At 43.9% G+C, this 22728-nt stretch overlaps 1 protein-coding gene across 2 annotated transcripts in view; it reads right to left on the bottom strand.

Moving 5' to 3' along the window:
* Window positions 1-22728, bottom strand: part of CD99L2 (CD99 molecule like 2) — a 629818-nt gene that overhangs the window by 206831 nt on the left and 400259 nt on the right. For both annotated transcript variants that reach the window (XM_069612743.1, XM_069612744.1), the window contains exon 6: window positions 20834-20917. In XM_069612743.1, the coding sequence (XP_069468844.1) occupies window positions 20834-20917 (84 nt within the window). The remainder of the gene's footprint in view (window positions 1-20833; window positions 20918-22728) is intronic.

Here is a 22728-nt window from a genome sequence, read left to right as displayed (position 1 = left end):
ACTGAATTACTCATTCTATTTCCTCGTCATTCCCTTTTCTTCTCTTACCTACCCAGTTCCCTCCATCTCCCATCCTTTGCCTTTTGGTGTTCCTCAACCCACCCTCTTTCTTCTACCCTTCATGTGAATACCTGGATGCTCAATACTCAAAGCATGAAGAGGTGACATGTGTGTCATTATCATGAATTGTAGAGTCCTTCCACATAGGGTGTTCGAGAGCAGAAAAGAGACGGTGCAAGAAGCCAATGAGGAGGAGCAGATGACCAGGGGATGTTTGACCAAAAACATAAGATTACATTAATAAAGTTCACTTCTCGACAGTGTCTTCATTACATTCTCCTAATAGAAAAGGTAAGCATGGTTTCAGTTAATGCTCACCCTCATTCACTTTAGAATACAAGAAGTACTATAGACTTGTCAAAGGTCAACCTATTTTCAAAACATTCTCTCATCAAGAATGTCGGAATGGAGGATAGCTCTGTGGGAACGCCTGGGTCTTGGAAGCAAAACCACGCTGAGCAAACAGGTTCGAATTCCGGACCCGTGCTTGAAGAATGAAGAAAAAAAAGAAAAAAACCACATCATAAATGACCTGCAATGAAAATAGCGCCTATATACCTACAGGTTATGTGCGCTGTAAATAAATCCAAAAACAAAAATAAATAAATAAAATAATGTCATGTCACAACAGAGGGAATGTACACCTCTGGGGTAAGTTTAATTGCAGATAACCTGTACAAAACATGCATCAGGCAGCAGCATCTAACTATGCTCAAATACTAAAAAACATAATAGGTGTACTTTGAGCATGCAAAAAACAACCTTAAAATGCAGATATGTCACTGAACGGTAAGAAAAAAAAACAGGCCTTCAACTGATTGACCAATTAACACAAATACATGTACAATGTGTGTGGTGAAGGTCTACCTTTGCAGGCTGTGTACAATTTAATGAAAACATGCTTCAAAACTGTAAAATCAGCCCATACTGCACATGGACAGCATAGACAAATTAGGGCGGCAATACACGACACTGTCAAAATGCAAGTGCACCGCTAAACAAACTAGAAACATCTATAAAACCCAGCCAGATCAGAAAGAGTATGACTAAGTCTCACCTATTACTATAGAGTATTTATTGGAAGCCACCTGGACCACGGTTTTGTAAATCGAGCAATGGGTACAGTTGTTGGTTTACAACCGGATCCAAATCATGTCTATATCCAGTTTCACATTGTTTCATTTGATCAACGAGAAGAAACAAATTGTCGGTATAGCGGCACGTTTCCTTTCTTTCATTTATGTAAGAAGACAATTCACAAGTCTTAAACTTAAATCCTGGACCGTGCACTTTTAAATATAGGGCATAGAGTATTGAGTTATGTGTCACTCGTGTTTGTACTCACATGTCTATTTTTAATAAGCTTGATGAAAACAAAATAAAAGCAGACATCCTTTGCATTCTGCATTATAACAGATATAGTTTGTACACGCCACACTTGGAGATATACCAGTACTTCAAAAATCAAAACCTTCAAAAATACCGAATAGGATGTCAGAGTTCCCTATAGTACCGATATAAAAACAAAGTACCCCGCAAAATCTCAACTTCTTCACACCACATCTGTGTGTCAATTTGAATTTGAGAACAGTACTAGAGTGTGCTATCAAATCTGCTGTTTCAATTGGCACAGTTTGTAAATAGTATTTACTTGCATGACTCAACAGCTATGTGGTGCACTGTCTCACCTATGCAGAAATATTTGTAAAAATCCTGATAAAAATCCCAGGCTACCCGCCATAAGAGACTTAGCAGTGGAGGAATGTTTTAAATACTATGACGAATCCTTGGATGTCATTACTACTCCCCAGTGGGGAGCCCCTTTCCATGAGGCCAGGGAGGCGGGGCCACTTCCTGATAGTACCCCTGGGGGTAGTACTCAGCGAAAGGATCTCATGGGAGAGACTTCCCCTCTGGGGACAAGAACGACCATCAAAGCGAAACACGGTATGGCAAACCTTCATCACCTCCACCCACCTCCTACACATCCTTCTATCCCTTCACTCAACCCTCAGTAGCCCACACTTCCATTTACCTCTAAAATTGAAAACCCAATAGTAACTGGGTCGAGCAAAAGTAGGGAAGACTTGGGGAGGACTTCCCTGGAAGGTACTGAGACGAGGAAGAGTAGGAATGACTTAAGGAAGACTTCACTGGAAGGTACTGGGATGAGGAGGATATGCAGAGCAAGGGAGAGTCCTCAAGAGAACCTACAGGCACATTATAGTTGTTACGCTCCATTCATAAACTAAGGAAGGACTTACCAAAGGGAGAAGCCCTCCAAGGAGGAACCGCAGGGAAGGAAGCAGTTGAGAGTACAGAGAAGAAGCCAGTGACTGGAGCAAGAGATAGAGAGAGAGAGAGCCAGGAAGTCCCAGTTCGGTCCATCGAGGCAGAACCAAACGGAAACCCGGCAGACAGAAGGTCTAGGCATGGGAGATGGCTGGACAGTGCTCAAGGCCAACACACACACAGAGCGAAGAACCACGCTGTGGAGCCACCGCCTGCCGGAAGAGCAGAGAAACCAGGGGAAGACTGAAGCCGAAGCCCGGAGAGCCCCAGACCAACCGGAGGGAGCCAGCAAAACCCCAAAAGGTATATGGGCTGCTGGGAAGGTTGGCAAGGGCGTAACAGAGTTATGAAAATCTCCAAGAATACCAAGCAGAGGTAAGGAAGGAAACCCATGAAACGAGACAGATACAGGTCTGAGGCCGACACCCAAAAAGCAAGAAGAGTCATCCAAGTCATCCTCTTCATGGCGCAAACTGGCAGGAGAGTGAGCCAGGCATGCCAAAATCTAGAAGAACTTTTGCCAGTCTTCTTCATGACAGTACCTGGCAGGAGAGTGCACCAGGTCTGCCAAAGCCTAGAGGAACTTTTGTAAATTATCTTCTTTATGGCAATGCATGATTAAGAAAGGCCAGCAGGGAGGCGTTCCCCCTACTGTTGGGAACTGTAATAGGAAGCCTGAGAAAGGCCATGGGAAGGGAGACATTCCCCTTACTGTTGTGAACTGTAATAAGAAACCTGAGAGATGCCAGGGGAATGGAGTAATTCCCCCTGATATTGTGAACTGTGAAAATAAAAGCCAAGAGAGGGTGAGAACAAAGCCAAGAAAGGCCAGGGGAATGGGAGTCATTCCCCCTGGCTGTGTGTGGAGCATAAACACTGGGAGTCAGACACCTGGAGAAGTGAGTCATTCTCCTGATAACTGAGTCTACAAGATACCTGGAGATGGGAGACATTCTCCAGGAACCCAATAGTGAAGAAACAACTATGGGTAATAAAGAATATTGATGTTTGAACTGGAACCTTACCCTTTGAATTGAACTGAGAACTGCTTGTCGACATTTCAACCTGGAACTTTGTTTTGTACCTTGGAAAAGGGAGCTATTCCCTCAGGTAAACGTCCCACAAACAGTTGGAACTGTGATCCATTGGAACTGTGATCCGTTGTCCAGAAGAAAGGAGTAATTCTTCTGGCCCAGGAAGATTCACTTCCTCTTTTCGTTTAGTTATAAGCCTAAGGGATAGAAGTAGGGTTTTGGACACAGGAAGGCAGACATTTTGATGTATACGGACATCTTGACTGAAGCCTTAGTATTTTAGTTGAGGTAGGGAAACCACTCAGAGTTAGGAAGAGGTAGATTTCAGGTATAATAAAAGTGCATGCCAACAACCATGCCACCTGTGTCTCCGCTTTCTCATTCAGCACCCCTACAATAGACCCTAAACTCACATTTGCAACCAGAAAGAGGAAATAAAAGAAGAAACCTGACCTATTAACAATAATGTTGTCTCTAACTATTGCTTTAGCACCATTTACTAAATTGTATGAATCAATAAACGATTTACTAAAGGATCACACAACTGATTGCCATGATGCATTCGAAACTCCCGTTTATGGAAGGATTCATCACCACCAACAAAACAACGATCTCCCACTTGGGAAACCGTTCCTATTTCACAGCAAATGTAAGAAACGGGAAAGCTTGTTCCAGGTTCGTCCTGCTCACAATCCATGCAGACTCAATTTTGGGGAACTACACAAGCACCTCATGGATTACAAAGTCAGCACAGTGAAAATGGAAAAAGTTCAGAAACATTGCAACCAATCAGAGGGGCCAGATACTCCAGCCTTCTTGACCCTTTCTGAAAAAAGTAAGCGCATCTAAGAGACAACACAGTGGTAACATCCTGGATAATAACCCACCTCAATCTATTACAATCTTGCCCAGAAAACATCTCGGCTATCCCCACCTTGAGTCTAGGAGGAAAAGGGCTTTGACTCCGCCACCGCGAGCCCTGACACCTAGACAGAAAAAGCATCACTGGGAAGATACGGCTTACACCATTAAAGCTTCCCCTCTAACCAACAAGGCAAACAGCAGTCAGAAAGAAGCCCTAGATCAGAAACGTTTCAAAGATGAAGCCATTGGCACGCAAATCACGAGATAGCAATCCGCAAGCTCAAAACACAACCGTCAGCGCTCACTAAAATCAGAGAGAATTTTGGATAAAGGAGACGACCTGACATTAAACAGAAAAACAGTTATGACAGTCCTTCACTGTATTCCAATTCTTCGTCAAGTCCTTTCAATAGATCTGAAGATTATTTAATTTGGGGATGAACAAGGTATGGATAGCATATATCTTCACATCCGATTGCTAGAGGTAAAGGGCTGTTGAGGGATGCAGTTGAAAGTCTGCTAATGCTTGTTTTTAACTTGACACCAGCTAAGGCCTCCGCATATATTTTGATCTCTTCACGAGATACAGAGGAGACCGCAGGGGGTACGAGAACTACCCCGGAAAGACACATCGCCCCATTTCCCCCCTGGCAACATGATCTAGAGAAGATCAAGGGAGACCCCACTGGAGACGGGTCGCGTCCCAAAAGGCCAGAGACTCAATCTGAATGTTACATTCAAACTATCGATTTTTGGATCAAAGTATAGAGACCAAAACGCTCTGAAGTTTTGCCAGGGAGCCTTTGGCCAACGGGACTGCGCATAGCCATTCAAGATACCCTCCTCTCCATTACTAAAATCAGATATGCATAATGCTACAAAGTGCACACTGAATCGTCTAAAGATGGCCCCTTGGAATGCAAGGGGCTTCAAACATCTGACAGCACAAAATGATGTAAATTTGGGGGACTATGATCTGATATGCCTGCAGGAAACCTGGTTGACCAAAAAGCCCACCCTTGACGGATATGAAGTAGTGCTGACTCCAGCAGCTAAAGGACAAAAAGGACGCCCTACATCTGGCTTTTGGTGAGATGGAAGCATCCAGAGAACCAGGATAAGTCATCTACCTTGGTAATTATAAACCTCTAGTGGACCCCTCAAGCCCTGCCAAACAAGACCTTTCTAGACATGGTCACAGGCCTAATTGATGATGCATATACCAATCAGCACACCACTCACATCATGTGTGGCAACCTTAATGCAAGATGCATAAAAAGGCGATTATGAAAGGGGCGGGTCTGAAGGCAGTTCTGCCTCCATGGATAGGGGAATCCTGTGGACGTCACTCATGGACTCACACAACCTGCATATTTTAAACGGGCAAATTGAAGGGGGTGTACCACCAATGGCGACTTGGGGGTGAGTTGATCAACATGCAGTAATTGATGATATTTTCGTATCTAGAGACTCTTGCACCTCGTCGCAACTTTTGAAGTGGTCAAAACAGCAAAAAGCGATCACAACCTGGTCCGCGGCGTTGGAACCAGAAAGACAAAGAATGACATCTGGGGTGGAATTCAACAGAGGCATACAATTAAAATTGACCAAACCTGCAATCGAAAAGCTAACACTGGCCTTCTTAAAGAGTGTAAGAACCGACAGCTTTGAAACTGAGAATGCCAAGGTTGATTATACTCCCCTTCTTGAATGTTATCGTACTCAAAAACGTGGTTCACTGGTGGAGACAACAAAAAGAATACACACATACAATGCCTTACTCGTAGAAAAAAAGAAGAACACTGAGAAAGGCTAAACTTACAGTGGCCAAGACATACCACCTGGATGACAAAGAAAAGTCAACCATAGCAAATAAGATCTATAAAAACAGAATCTTCACGTATCGAGCAAAAATTTATCAAATTGACTCTGAAAATATGCTAAAGGTGATTTGTGGTAGGAAAGTGAAAGATTTCTGGTAATTGGTCAGTAGGAAATAACATCGATCACCAGCAAATCAACATCAAAGAACAAGTCTGGGCGGCCCACTTTTCAAATCTTTTTCATGGAAAGAAGGACCTTATTCATCAACCTCTATCAAATATGACCAAACCATGGGACATCACTCACGACATAGAATATGTACTGGGGAAAATACGAAAGCTAAATACTTCAAGAGCCCTCTGCCCCGATGGATTGACAAATGCAACCCTAAAAGAACATCCTGAGAAATGGGCTTTCTTTATTCACAAACTGATCAACCAAATCACACAAGCTCACCCGATACCCAGCTCATGGAGGAAGTCAATAGTGGTTACCATTTTCAAGAAAGGACAAAGAAAATCCAAGGAACTATCTTCCCATCGTACTTTTGGATGCGATTGGGAAGGTTTTCGTTTCTTTAGTCCCTTCATTTTCCAAACAAGTAAATTCCATGGCCTCTGCCACTGCATATAAATGCAAATTAATTAGAGCTGGTAAACCATTCTTATCCAAGAATCGCTGCATCATTCTGGCCAGAGCTCTAATCCTGTCCAAATTGGACTACTTTAACTCCCTCTACATTGGTGCCAATAAGTACATTGTCGGGAGAATACACACGCTCCAGAATAATGCCCTTAGAGCAGCCCCGGGCATAGCAAGGAAAGAGCACACTTCAGAGATAAGGAGACAGAATAACTGGTTATCTACCAGTGACAAAATTCGGCTGAAAACTGCCTCACTTACAAATGTCTGAACAAAGCAGTGCCTTGCTTCCTCGCTGAGAGATTCAACAGAAAATCCTCTAGTAGGCCTACTAGAACAGCTAATACTAATTGTCTAACTGTGCCAAGTTTTAAACTTTCTAAAGTCGGGGGTAGCAGTTTCCCAGTTAAAGCAGCACAGCTCTGGAACTCCCTACCTCCGTCCTTGAGAGTTGACCAAACGTACGTGAACTTCAGACAGAATCTCATCAATTGGCTTAAAGAAAATCAGCAGTAACGCATCTGTCTCCCATTTCAATTGCACTGTAAATAGACCCCAGATTGCCTTTGTAAATTATGTTCCTGCTGTACAGTGTTTTTATTAGTATTGTAGGTTAAATTATGTTCCCACTGTATAGTGCTTCTCTTAGTTTTGTATTTACTCACCATTTCTTGTAAATTATGCATTTGTATATCCAGATCTGTATTTCTATATGCCACTCTTTAACGTAAGCTGAAAGTCTTCTTGTATCTTCTGCACCCTGATACCCTTGGGTCTGGTGCGCATTACAAATAAATAATACAAAGTCTACAAGACTGGACATGGGCAGCGGGATGTAATGATCCATTTCAAACTGGCTTTGTCAAGGAGATCGGTACGGCCGCTAACATCTTACTTCTGAGCACCCTGAAGTGGATGGTGCGAGAGGGTAGGCCAAGGATCTTCGTGGCCTTCATAGAATAGGTCATAGCATTTGACCAAGTCAAAAGACAAAGCTTGTCGGCTAAATTGGCTGCCCGGAGCTGTCCGAGGTCAATACTAGAAGCCCTGGATTGCCCTCCACTCAAACACCACCATGAGAGTGCGCCTCAATTGATCTGGAACACTATCAACTGGAATTAGCACAGCTAGAGGCATAAAACAAGGTTGCCCTCTTGTCCCGGCACTGTTTAATTTCTGCTTGGCTGACCACCAGCATGTTTAACCTACAATCAGATCTTTCCCACCGACCATAGGGGAGGCGCTCGCCTCACCCATCTCCTATATGCTGATGATCTGGTCTTAATAGACCAAACCCCTCTGGGCCTCCAGCAACAGTTGAACAGCCTTCGAAAAATATATCAACGAGAATGATCTGGAGATAAAGAGAAAACCAAAATGATGCGTTTTGAAAAATCAAAAAAACAACGAAAAAACAAATGGTTTTTGGGCTGCACATCGATTGAACAAGTAAAACAATTCAAATATCTAGGAGTCAGGCTGAATAACAGTGCAATGGAAACTCCGATGTTGAACCTCCTTTGTGAGAAAACGAAGTCCTTGGCCAGTCAGGCGGCGGCAATTAATAAATATGGCTGCTTCTATATGCTGCCGGTGTTGAATTTCTACAAGTAAAAAGTAGTCCCTTCAGTGACCTATGGTGCTGAGGCAATGATAAACATTCCAGGGGAGAGTATAGCCTCAGCTCAAGGGTCTTTTTTGGAAGAATGTTTTGGGACTCCCAAACTCAACAACAATTTTGATTATACATAGAGAGTTGGGCCTTCTCTCCCTCCAAGCAGTGGTGGAATGCAACAGCCTAGCATTGTTCAGAAAAAACATCCTACCCGCCTGGCCAGAAATCTTTGAGATCAACAAAGAACTAATAAGAAGTTCCAACACAACATTGGGAAAATGGTCGACCAACAACAGAGCTAAACTGGGAGCAATTGACTGTACTGAAGCTGACCTGAAACTAAATCCTACGCGAGTCAAAAAGAAATTGGGAGAAAATGATTGGATACTCCCCCTTCCCCATCGTATCCGACTACCAATCAACAGCGCACCTACCAGTGGAAAGAAGAAAACTAAACACGCTTCCGGGATATCTGGCCAAATTTCTGAACAGATTCTACCGAGATCAGTTTCTGCGAATAAGTTTAAACTTCTCACCCACCAATGAGATATTTCTAAAAAAAGAGCAACATCTGATCAACATAAATGTTGATACTGTAAAGGGGAAGACATGATCGAAAATTTGAAGCATGCCTTGCTCCACAGTCCAGGTTTAATCAAGGAGCAAACCGCAACACTGGGTCAGCATTTGCGACATTTACTTCATTCGACGAGGACTGGTGGGCTGCTTTAATGTGTGGGGACAAGCCCACATTTGTGATAGCAGTGGTATCATTCATGGTTAAAATCTTTTCAAGAATTGAAGACTAGACGTTGGACTAAAATGAAAAGGAAGGTGTTACACCCAACACTCTGGCTGACCGTTATTGAACATAAGGACATTTTTTCCAAAAAAGAAAATAAATTGTTTTGTAAACCTTGTATATCAATTAAACCAAATAAAAAAATAACAATAAATAGAGTCAGTCGGTACAAAGGCATACAATAGCAGCAGGAATACTGATACTAGAAAATTTGGTAGGTTGCAGATGGCATACATTAGCAGCATACGCTGTTAGAGTCATTGTAGGTAGGTTGCTTGTGAAAACCAATTGCGGCAGAAGGCTGATAAGGTCAAGGTGAGTAGTCAGTTAATTTACCGTACAACGTTGAGTATTATGTTGCTGTGAAAACGTAAGGGAAGACACGAGGATCACAGTAATTGACAGCCTGGCTCGTGTTAAGGACAGAAGCAAGCAGGCATGATGTGCAAGTAAAATAGAGTGGAATTGTGAAACAGAGCAAGTCATGGAGGAAGTGGGTGCGAGAATGAGTCAGAGCAGCGCAGGCCGGCAAAACGTCGCCCTGTTAGACAAGGCCTGCACCGGCAGTGCTGGACGATGGTACCTTGTGTGGCGCTGTTTGTTACGATTAAGGCAGCATTAAGAGCAGGGAGATAAGTAACAGAGGGCAGATTTGTCTCGACAGTTGTGTGGATGCGTTTGACAATGGGAAGCACAATAAGCAGAAAGGTGGTGGAGAAAGTGGGTTGTAGCATGCAGAACAGTATTATATACCTTCCATTGCCTGACAGGGCCAGACAGGCGGGCCTTTAGATGGGGCCGGCTTCACCTGCCAGCTCCCGTGGATTGGATTGAAGGTAGCTACCTGAAGCTAATCAGCTGCATGCAGGGTAGGCCAAAAGGACATGCCTCCCTGATGTGGAGAGTAATAGAAAAATTAGGTGGCCATTTTCAAGTGGAGCTGGCACTCCGGATCCGAATAATGAAGCCCAACAGGGCTTACCTCGAGGGCGTTGCGTTAGCTCGGTGCTGCCGTGCCTGTTAGGGAGAGGCACTCCGATATTATGCAAAAACCATGATGTTGCTGCAGCAGTAGATCCTGGAGGGGCCAGACAGGGGGGTAGAGGCCTTAAGAGTGGGCCTTTAGAGGTGGGCCAGCTATGCATACCGGTTCCCGTGGATTGGATTGAAAGTAGCTGCCTGAATCCGGATCTGAATAATGAAGCCCAGGAGGGCTTACCTCAAGGGTGCTGCGGTCACTCGGTGCTGCCGTGCTCAACAGGGAGAGGCACTCAGATATTGTGCAAGTGCCATGATGTTGTTGCAGCAGTGGATCCTGTTGAATATTTCTTAAACCAAAGATCACATAATGAACGTATACCTGCAGTGTTCATTGTTTTAAATGTAACAGTTAGATTACGACAAGGGGTGTCTAATTTACAAAGTTAATTACATTGAAGGTTTTATTACAGGTAAGACTTTTCACACTTTCATCTTTAAAACTGCAATACAAATACACCATTATTATTCCAGTAACATACATTTCAAAGAATACCTACACAGTTGACTAAACAGGACAATGACCTACTTGCAGTGTTCACTGCTTTAAACATAGTTAGTATACATCAACAGTTGCACTGCAAAGCTTTGTTCTAGGTAATCCTTTTAATGCTTTCATCTTTAAAAATGTAATATTAGAAGTATGGCATTCTGTGTAAAGCAGCCTACATTAAAACCTATTCCATGCAGTGTTCACTATTTACACATTATTGTGGACAATATGTAAGTTGGTACCTAACAAACCGTGTATTGCATGTAATTGAAACAAAGAAATCATATATGGCCTGAGGCCAAGGCCCTTGCACAATGTACCCTGGCAGTGAGCCACATTCTGCGGACAGGTGTTTGAGGATAGCATGAAAAATGACCAGTTTTCTATTTTATACCATTTTGAAAACATTCCACCGAATTCAAACCATCCATCACACTCTCAAGGCGTTATGTGTAGAACTATGGTCATATTTTACTCTGCAGCTGAGGAAGCAAAACACACCACCACTTTGCAACACAACCATGCATAGTCAGTATTAGAATGGCAAAACACACTACCCCCTTTACTCTGGCACTGTGAATGGCCAAACACACTGCAGCTTTACAATACTACAATCACTGCATCATCAGTGCCAGGGTAAAGTGGCCACAGAATTAATGGCTATAAGGTGCCAGAGCAATCCTAGAAGAAGGGAATCTAAACAATATGTTATAATGAAGTGCTGCAGTGGCAACTGGAACTCCCCTTTGTGTTGACTCAGGCAGTAGGCACTGTGACATCACAACTAAACTGCAATAATAGATTACAGTTACAATACTGGCGTCATGTTCTTACAAGTCAGTAGTCTGCCTCAGATTTATGGAAGTTATGTACAGTGACCATATTCTGTTTGCTCACTTTCAGGAAGCTGCAGCCACAATATATGCCTAGTAAACACTGGTCCCTGAACACTCATGAAGAGCAAGTAAGATCGAGATTCTCCTCTTCGGAACACCTGCTCCCTCCATTCCTCTCTCTCTCTGGCCACCCACTCTGGGCCCTCTTCCTGCTCCTACCTGTGAGGCTAAGAACCTTTGGATCATCTTCGACTCCTCCCTCTCCTCTCCCCACATCTCTGACGTCTCTAAGAAGTCAAACTATCAGCTGCAACTCCTCAGAGGTATTCATTCCTTCCTCACTTTCTCCCAGAAGCTCACTGTCCCCAGAGCTCTGGTCCTCTCTAGGCTGGACTACTGCAACAGCCTCTTTCTAAATCTTCCTGCCTCTACTCTCCAACCTCTACAACTTATCCAGAGCAGGACTGCGAGACTTGTCCTTGGCCTCAAGCACATGGATTGTATCTCTCAAGCTCTGAAATCCCTTCATTGGCTCCCAGTTGCGGCAAGGATCAAGTTCAAGACCCTCTGCATCGTCCACAAGGCTATCTTGGGCCTGGGACCACGCTACCTCCAACTTCCTAAACCCCTTCCTTCTCAAGCTCTCCACTCATCCACTTCCAACTCTGAGGGTCAGTCGCTTTTCCAAGCAGAGAGTTGGGGGCAGATCTCCATCTTCGGCTGGGGTCTCCCTCTGGAATAGCCTCCCTGCCGCCCTCAAACTTGAGCAGAACCACCTCCGGTTCTGGAAGCAACTCAAGACCTTCCTCTTCGCTTCTGTTTTCTCTCTTCCTCTCCCCTGCTGATGTCCAACTGCTCCACGCACTGGTCAGCTGGCTACCCTCTGAACTTGGGACCAGGCTCCTGCATGTCCAGTTGCACTTCACACTGCCTCCCGGCTCCCCTAGCACTTGTGGTCTGTATGTACAATCCTACAGTCCCTTCTCTCTGCACTTATGAGCCACCTGTTGGCTGCACTTTTTGAGTTACTGCACTGCGCTACATGCTGGCTGCGAGTTACCTGCACTTCTCCACCCCCCTCGGCCCTTCGCCCCTTCCACTTCCCCGCACAGGGCCTAGAAAGATTGTTGTTTTGTCCTCCCTATGTTTCTCCCTCTTTGTCTTGTCACGTCTAGAAACACTTGTGTACAGGAGCATTATAAATGCCATATCATATCAATTGACTAAACAATTATAATTGATGGGTAACATATGTTTAAATATTCACTACTTAAAAAAACATCATAGTTTGAAAATCTCACATCAGAACGAAACTCATTCAACTTAAAGAAGCAACAAAAAACGATTCAATAAATATTTTAATCAAACATTTGAAAAACAAAATCGATAAAGTGCATAAGCATCATGATATTACATACATTACACACAATATATGACATGCATACATGTTTTTCACCACCATCTTGTATTTGATAGGGGCCTAACTGACCACATTTACATAAACTACATGAACATTGCTTGATAGTATCTTTTTTAAATCAAACATTAACTTGGACAAAAAGTGCATGAACAGCACCAATCCCAAAAGTGCTTAAACAATGCCCAGGCATGAAGCTGCTGCCACAATCTATGCCAGCAATAGCCACTGTAAACGAATTTCATGGAGCTGCCACCACAATCTATGCCAGTATAGTCACTGTAAATCACTTTAATGAAGATGCTGCCACAAGCTATGCTGATAGTATGTTCATAGAACATCACTTTCATAAAAATGCACCCATAATAGATTTAAGGGTTGCTCCTGTCACCCCTCCCACCCATACAAACACATGCGTGCATTGCATTCATGCTCGCACTTATACCCAGGCAGACTCCCACACACAAGACACAATAACATTCATAAACGCTCAGACTCAAAAAACGTTCACAAACACTGCTTGAATTACATTCAAACATGCATGAACCATAAATAAAGTAAAAACACCATCACTACGCACCTTTAGGTCTTCTGCTTTGCAGGGCTCTTCAGGCAAGGAGGGAGTGCTGCAGGTGGGAAGTAGAGGACAAATACACGCAGATCCGGTGCGCCACAGAATGGCTTGAACACGTGGGTGCTCAGGAATCTGGGGCCAGTGCACATACAATGTGTTAAATATATAAGTGAGAAGAGTGCCCCAGCGTTACTAGCACTGCAGGAGGCAGGGGGGGGGGGGGTTCAACAGGTACTGACAAGTGGGCCAGAGGGGAAACTGCACCCCGTAGCTCTGCCACGGTCTGCAGTGTCCCTCAATGCTCTTGGAACCAGCTTCATCTAGGCCTTCTCTTCTCACTCTCCTTGTCTCGCTTCTTTGGATTGGTTTACACCTTTGCTTTTCTTACCCTTTCTCTTAGAGGCCTGGGGTATGCACATCTTTGAACTGGTGTGACCTTCTAAAAGGGACCTGTAGCAGCCTCCATCCTCTTGCTGGCTCAGAGCCGATAAATGTTTTCAAGCCTCAGCTCCACAGGACTCCCGTCTGCTCCAGGGGTGTTTTCAGCCACAGCTCACCATGGCATCTTTAGGCCTGCCTTTGTGATGCTCAGCCTCTTTCGTCCACTGCACTTCTTCCCACCCACAAATGGAGATCCACAAGCTCAAGTGACCAAACTGTTCCCTTTGCTCTCTTTTCCCTATATTCAGGTTTTGCCTCAGTGTCAAGTCACTAGAACCCACCCTGTACAACACATATTCCACCAGTAGTCGCAGAGAAAGCCTGATCAAGTCCACACGCACATTGCTCACTCTGCATCTTGACGTTCCTTAGGGACATTCAATCCAGCATTGTCAAAGCCAGCAATGTCCCTTATGGTTGCATGTAGGCACAAGGGATGATTCAGAAATACACTGTACTGCTGAAAATGAAGCAGTCTGCTGTGTTTGTGGATTTTAGGACGGCCTTCGGTGGAGTATCACAGGAAACCCTTTGGCAGATTTTAAAGTAAAGAATGCCCATTTACATTTACTTTCTATTATACAATCATTGTACTTTGATAATTTAGCAGTGGTGCATTATGGTCTTGCTGGTGAAATTACAGCTCCTTTTGGTATAAACAAGGGTGCAAGGCAGGGGCGCGTTCTTGCGCCCATGCTTTTCTGTGTTTACATTGAAGAGATAATTGATCCGTTATTACTGAATTGCATGGACTGTCCTAGGATGGGCCTGGATAAATATCCAGCTTTATTCTACGCAGATGATGCTGTAATTCTGTCCAGCTCACCACAAGGTCTGAAGGTCTCCCTGGATGTTTTTCTGAGTAAGTGTAAGGACCTTGATTTGAACCTGAATATTGAGAAAACTAAGGTTTTGATATTTAAACCAGTTTTCCAAACATAGTGTTTTGTCCATTGCAGTGACAAATCCAAATTAGAGCAGGTATCATTTTACGACTACCTGGGAATCAGATTTCATGAGAATGGTGGATGGCCTGCACAAATAGGAAACGTGTGTACTAATTTGGGAAAGTCTAGTGGGGCAACCAAATCTTTTCTAATATACATGGGAGTGGTGCCATTTCCCAGTTATAGAATTACACAAAAAAGGCAATCCTGACATTTTTGGCATAGATATTTGGGGATATGGCATCACTTGAGCATTAGTTGGGATGGAAAATATGTTTCTCAAACAGCTGTTACTATTTCCCAAAGGTTTGCCCGCTGCGCTATTACATTTTGCGCTTGATATCTGCACAATAGGAGTCAGTTTCCCTTAAACTAGTCTTGTATTGGGTCAGGTTATGGTACACAAAAGGCCTTGGAAAGCATCAAGATCCGTTGAGACATCTCTTGAATTTGGAAGGTGGCACAAGCATACTGTGGGTTGCTTACGTAAAGGAATCCTTGATTGCATTAAATGATGCTGGGTTGTGGGAAAATCCTCACAACGTAGATAAACCAGCCATACTTAGGATCAAGAGAACAGCAACTGTTGGATTTAGGGAGAATTTGGTAGAGTCAGCCAAGAGGCTAAAATTCGGTCAAGACTATTTACTGTACAAGACTGTCTTCAACGTTATTTTGACTGTATTTCAGGGTGGAGAAGCTGCCATTGGCCTCCTTTACTAAATCTTGGGAACTTAATTGGTCGGGTACATGCCTTTATGCAGGGCAGGTAACTAAACTATAACCCATTTCTTATTTGCAAAGTGGTGAAACCCTTAACATGCCAGTATTTAACACTGGTTTTTAGAGCTATTGGCCTTCGATCAACTGTAGATGCATTGACATTTTGTAAAAGCTACAGAGCACCAGTGTTCGTGGTTGCCCGTTACGTTCATAGGGCTTGGCTGTGTTAGCAGTGAGGTCAGCCTATTGCCTGGCCCCTAGTGAATAGTGGTATAACCGGTTAGGCCATGTCTTTTTGAGGCAGGGAGCTTGCTCTGCTTCCTTTTAACTTTTTTTAAAATATGAACTATTATTTTCATATTTTAAATTCAGTATTTATTGCGATTTGATTGTACAATGCATTTTCTTTTCTCGCTATACGCATTTTCTGTTTTTTAATTAATGGTATTTATGCAGAATAAAGTTATGACCTACTACTTTATGGGGAACGCCTCATCCCTTGTTAAACGGTTTAGTCCTTTACTCTCACGTCTACTAGTCTAGAGATCACATCCCTTTGGTCATAGGTTTGGAGGGAGGCTCTGCAGCTACTTCCCTCCACTGTGAACAGGTTTCCCATGGCAGTCATCTGGTAGGCTGGTTTTTCTGGGCTGCAGAATCCTGTCCTGGCCTTGGGATAGAGCCAGGGTGAGGACTACGTCAAACCACAAACATGCAACTACTATGGAAACGTGCGAGTTTGACCATCTTGACCATTTCACACATGTACAAACTGAGGGCTTCTACAATGGGGCACTATTAATGGGGTTCAGTGCACAAATGAGATCCAATTTTTATAAATATTTTTACCATGACAGTCACAATCGTGTCAACACACAGCTACAGCACCATCAATGTCCACCAATAGCCTCACTGTTGATGTGTTTCTGTAATCAAGAGCGGTTGCATTTCTTGAGTTGTTCTATGCAAGGGATAGATTAATTCTTCCTCAGACCCTGTGTCCGACATCCTCCATATTTCCGGACCCTTCAGCTCCCTGGACTTAACAGTCACGCTATTGTGGGCAAAAATATTTTCTGGACAAGAGCAGTTGGTGAGCAGATGCAAGAGGATCTAGGTCACCTGGCCCAAGCCCCGCCCACCTTAGCTCTCCCTCTTACTTTTTGTGCTTAACTCTTAGATCAAGGGGGTCTCTTGCCCGGGTTTCCGAAGTGAAGGGCAGATGAAAAAACAGGCAATTCCTGTTTGGAGCTGTTCGGTCCAGGAGGAGTCAAGGCCCAAACCCCTGCTCAGACAACAGGTAAGCATGCGCCGACATGCGTTTTCTCCCTCTGCCCCCACAGGCCATCCCCACCATCAGCAGGCAATGCCAACAACATTGATCCCGCTCTACGGCATGGACTACGCAATGCAGCAACCTCAACCACATCAGCTCCAAGTCCATCAGCACCCCCTCACCGTCTACAACACGGATGTTGATGCTTACCAACGTCCCCTCAGCTATCACCCATGCAACAGACATCACAGACCTCATTACCAGACACGACCTTGATGCCATCTTCATCACCTAGACCTGGTGGACACCCACCTCCACCCACATCTTACATGTCCTAGTCCCAACGGCTACAGCATCCAACACAGAGACTGACCGAACAAGACCGGTGGAGGCCTTGCAGTCGCCCACAAGACCCCGTGGCCCTGCACCAAACTTGACATCGACAACATTGCTCCTTTGAAGTCCTCTCCTGCCGCTTCCTGGTCTCTCCAATGGACACCGTCACCTTCCATCTCATCTACAGACAACCCAAACCCAACACTGCCTTCAGAGACTTCACTGACCTGGTCACCACCATGTCCCTCACTCACGCCAACATCTTCCCAGGCAACAAGGCCAACAAACCGATGAAGAAAGCTCTCCTCGACAGCCTCATCCTCACACAGCACACGAAAGTCCCAACACAAGGAGAAAGGCAACCTTCTCTACCTAATCATCACAGCACCATCTTCCCTCTACTTCAGTTCTCCTCTCCTGCTTGACTTGACTGGTCTGACCACCTAGCCGTGCCTTTCAACCGTGCCGTGCCATTCAACCTCCTGCACACCGCCCCAGTCAAGCGATTCTAGCAGAAACCCATCAGACAAACCTTCATCTATAAGACAGTTGCCCTCAAGTCACCCAGCTACCTTGCAGAAAAATTCAACACCTCTCCGGTGGACAGCGCACCACCAGAAGCCAGGACACATGCAGACTTGAAATTTTCTGCAGCAAAAAGGAAAGGACCAGAAAACAAGCCTTCTCTGCCTACGCCCCAAGACTATGGAACATCCTCCCAGTCAGAAAATTCAGAAAAGAACTCAAACCCCACCTCTTCAAGGAATCACTCTGCCTCAACACCTAGGCCATCACATCACCCCTTGCGCCACCTGACTCGCTAGACGTCGCCCAGCCCTCTCCTCCCTGCCACCCAGTACAGCTGTACCTCTCTCCTCTGTATCCCACCCGCCTGCTATATAGCTGCTCTGTTACCTCTGAAAAGCGCTCTGTTATGCATCTGTACCGTTGTATATCTCTGTAAAGTGCTTGGGTATGTATCAGTATAGTAGTATACTTCTGTAAAGTGTTCTGTTACAACTCAAAGCTAGGGCTGCGCTCAAATTCAATAAAAATAAAAATAATAATAATAACAATGTCCATGAATCCCTCTCAAATGTCTTTAAATACGTTTTCTCATGTCCTGAAGCTAACCTTTTCAATGGATGCTAGTCTGACCATGTCCCTTAGCCAGCTCTGTCTACTCGTCGAAGATGTGCTTTTTGCAATGATTGACCCTTACTCTTCCATGAAAGCTCTGTCTGAAATCTTTTTTGCGTGGCAACCTACAGAGTTAATTGGGCAAATTCCAGCATCATGCAAATTTCAGCAGAGGTAAACCAAGAGGAGTATAAAGGTTGTCTTGTGAGATAGGAATCAAAAGTGATCAAATACCTGGGAGACAGGATACAACACACATCAAAAGATACCCACGATGTAAGCCGGAAAATGAGATTGCTGCATGATTAAAACTCAACCTTAGTTTAGTGTCTTGGCAAAAGTAAACTCCCTAGAAATTATGATTCTCTTGAAATCTTTATACCTGCTCAGCAACCTGAATTTAAGATGAGACAAGACTCATGGATGCAAGCAGTGGAGAGCAAAAGGCTGAAATCCATCTGGTCCCCTACATCAAAATGTTTGCTGTCAGCAGCAATCTTAAACTCCCCATAGAGCAAGAGAGCTTAGGTCTCTCTCCTCCCTGCCACCTAGTACAACTGTACCCCTCCTCTTTGCCCCTGTATCCTACCCTCCGCTGTATACCTTTTCTGTTACCACCGAAAAGCGCTCTGTTATGCATCTGTAATGTTGTACAGCCCTGTAAAGCGCTCCATTACGTTTCTCTATTGGCTTATACCTCTGTAAAGTGCTCTGTTGCTTCTCGAAGCTAGGTCTGCGTTCAATAAATACCACAATAATAATTAGGTTTCCCACACATGAATGAATGAATGCGGACAGGCGGGTCCAATGTTAAATGTGCATCACTGGTTTGGCAGAATGAGGGAAGTAAGGCACAGATTGAAGACAATGAATCAGCAGCAATCAAAAGAGGGATTGTGACAGATGTGCTTTCAAAACAAAATATGTTCACTCCGTAGTTGGGAACCTCGACAGATCAGTCGCTTAGAAAGGCCTGTTCGAGGAACAAGCATAGAGCGATAGAATACCAGAATATCAATTCTGTAGACTAAAGATTGATGCAAAGGACTCCATTGCTGAAGCTTGGTGGGCACACAGCAGAGAGGGCCAATTTGTCATGGATTGGGTTCAACAGCGCAGGGAGTACTTCAGTCTCCCCAGAAATTAAATATGGATCACCATAAGGTAAAGAGCATCTCCGAGGCAGCTAGTTTGTTGCCTGTATAAGCCCATGCTGTTTTTTGTTTATCTGAAAGGAGAGATTTAATCAGTACCGGGGTGTCTCTTACTTTACTAACCCCCCTGCGTGCAAACAGCATCTTATGAGATAACTCATGGTAAAGGTAAGGCGCTCAGCATGTTAGAAAGACATTGTGGCTCCTTGCTTTAGCACACAGTGGAGACCGGAGAACCTTTGTAGGAGATCTTTGCCCTTACTGGAAACGCATAAGCATAGATACAAGCTCACTTAGCACACTGCGTTTTTTTAATTGATTGCACAACTTGAGACACTTTGCTAGGCTACTGTATGTGTCTCAGTGTTGTGTTGAAGAATCCATACACACTAAGGAGGTAGGTGTCACCTCAAGTAACAGCAGGTTTTTTGGGTGAGCAAGCATTTTGAAAGAACAAGTTTGAAATATTGTAGGTGGCCAGCATAGCCAAGTAAGGAACACCCACATGTCACAGGGTCGCTTAACATCCACAATCATGGTAGCTACGGAATACATGAAAAGGATTTCATTTCAGTTTAATGGTGCTACGTGACGAGGGGGAGTCAGATGGGCTGTGAGGGCGCATGCCATTACTGCACATGTCCAATACCAAGAAAAGCAGGTTTGACATGTCACAAATGCCATGCAAACCGTTAAGGGATACGAAATCTTCAATTTGTAGTCCAACAGCTTTTAATTTACAGATCTAATTTACAGATATTTCAGTCACAGATGTTTTACAGTATCACCAGAAACCGTTTCAATGGCTACATCCTAGGAAAATAGATGCAACGGAATGCTCCCATTGTATTCTTTATATAGAACTAGTGTTCCCGATATATAAACCACAAGAACCCTTGAATGGTTTCATCTTCGCCCTACAGACCACGTCCAGTGCTTTAAGACGACTACAATGGCGATGTGTGTAGTATATGACACAAATATAATATTACAGCGCATTCACTGACCAATGCATATCACAATATGAATCAAATATTTGAAGCCGATTAAACACTTAATACTGTAGTACACACCCACACTAACACCATGCATTTTATTTTGAGTAAAACATGTTTCATTTTAAATTTAAAAATAGGATTATGATATTCTTGAACAAAGCTTGGATCAAAAACAAAAATTGGTACAAGATATTGCTCGTAATCAAAATAATTTGCAGACATGATTTTCCCCAATATAAGGCATCAATAAAATTAAGTGACTGCATTTATTTGCATATGCTCTCTTGGATGATACAAGGGAAGCCTAATTGATCAGTATTCACATACCTCCTCCGATGTCGGGCTTTGGCTTCACTCCATCATTCCTGTCATCCAAGGCATCGGCCAAATCCAGATCTAAAGGATCTTTTCCTATGAATAGAAGCATCGGAGCGCATTACAAATGATACAACAACAGTACAGCTCTGGGAGGAATCACTACTGGGCTCAGTCAATAAGCTACATACATGGGACTAGATGGGAAAGAGCCGAAGAGAATCAACCTTAGATCATTCTGACATTTTCAATTCCAGTAAGCTCACCTACAAAATCAGCATGGGGGATGGAAAAGTGCTGTGGCATTGTGATGTCCAAAGTGAAATGTTCATTTTTCAGCATGCCCCATAGTACAAAGACCTGTCAGAGCAACTCACTGTCTGAAATGGTAATTGAAAGCTTTCAAGGGCTTTTTTGCCCTGTAGATCAACTCCAAAAGGTTTTTCAGGCTTTAATATTGTCCTATTTAAATGTAAGATGCCCACTCCCGATCTTGAGGGTTCAAATGGCTTGTGTATTTGACCCAAAGGGAGTGTGTAATCAAGGGTAGGATTGCATGACGGGTTTGGTCATGTGCCCTTCCCCGCACCTCCCGGGCACCGGTGTTTAGCAGGCTTTGCAGTCTATCTTTCCTGGGCATCCAATGCAGAGGGCTGAAGAAGAGACAGGCTGCAGCAACAAATTCACCAGTGGCGTCTCTTCAGGCCAGATAGCGCCAAGTGCCATAGCTCCTGGTCCCACCATCCAAGTTAAGTTTAAATATATGCCACAATCCACTATGCACAGACATACCATCAATAAGCAATACAATCACTGTTCAAGCAAAGTAATCTTTTCCACATCCACTTCATTACAGCTAACAAACAACCAACCATATCGCCTCATGTCCATTAATGCACATACTGTGGTTGCATTCGCCACCAACATTTCCAACATTAACTCCGCACAAACGTGACAACTTCATCACAGAAACATGTTTCTCCACAACTTGACAGCTTTGTACTTCAAGGAAAAAAGTATAGTAAAGCTCAATCATACCCAATAGTTAGTTGGTGGCACTAGGGTAACTCACAAATCCAACTGACCTGGCACAGTGTAAGAATCCTCAGTGCTCACATCCATGTAACTACTCACCTGACACTTCTCTACTTCACCAGCGCATGCCACAACTTTCCACCTGATCAACAGACCACCAGGCACCCACAAAATGTTCCTTGTGGAATTCACAGGCCTTGTTAGCTCCATGGCCCTCATCCACCCCAGCATCTTTCTTGGAGACTTATACCTCTGAGGAGACCCCTGAACCACAACATTGTATTTTTCTCTTAATGTGATATTGAAAATTAGCACGCCTACACAAGCTTTCAAATATTATCCATTTAAAGTAAGTTAAGTGAATACTCGTAAAATGTACACTCACTTGCTAAGTAAATTCTAATGTTAAAAGAAGGCCACATGCACTAAGCCACAGCATTACTCAATTTACCCACTAAAGCAACTTACATCCTAAGGTACTGTATTATTATGCACGCTGTACTACCCACACTCGCCAACAAGCCTCGCTTGCATTCATAGCATGGATTGTCCTATGTTACCTGCCATGCACTCTGTATCCTATTGACATTTGATTGTAAGCACACGCTATCCCAAGGTACTACGTGGACTGCCACATACTACTGCTTGTTTTATATTTGACTTGGTTATCAACACCTAGCATGCCCCCTACTGCATACCTATTTGCCTGCTACAATATTGAGTGACCTTCTTTCTTGCATTGAACACTAGCTGCCTATTAGCTTACTATAGACAGTGCATAAATGTGCCTATGACCTGTATAAGAACTACATCTGTACCCAGCACAGAGTACCCCCAAATATAGTACCATTAGTCCTTTATGCCTATTTAAG

This window comes from Ambystoma mexicanum, chromosome 5p, assembly GCF_040938575.1.
Source record: "Ambystoma mexicanum isolate Mex_15411 chromosome 5p, UKY_AmexF1_1, whole genome shotgun sequence".
NCBI classification, from domain to species: domain Eukaryota; kingdom Metazoa; phylum Chordata; class Amphibia; order Caudata; family Ambystomatidae; genus Ambystoma; species Ambystoma mexicanum.
This window is presented reverse-complemented; position numbering and strand designations above follow the sequence as displayed.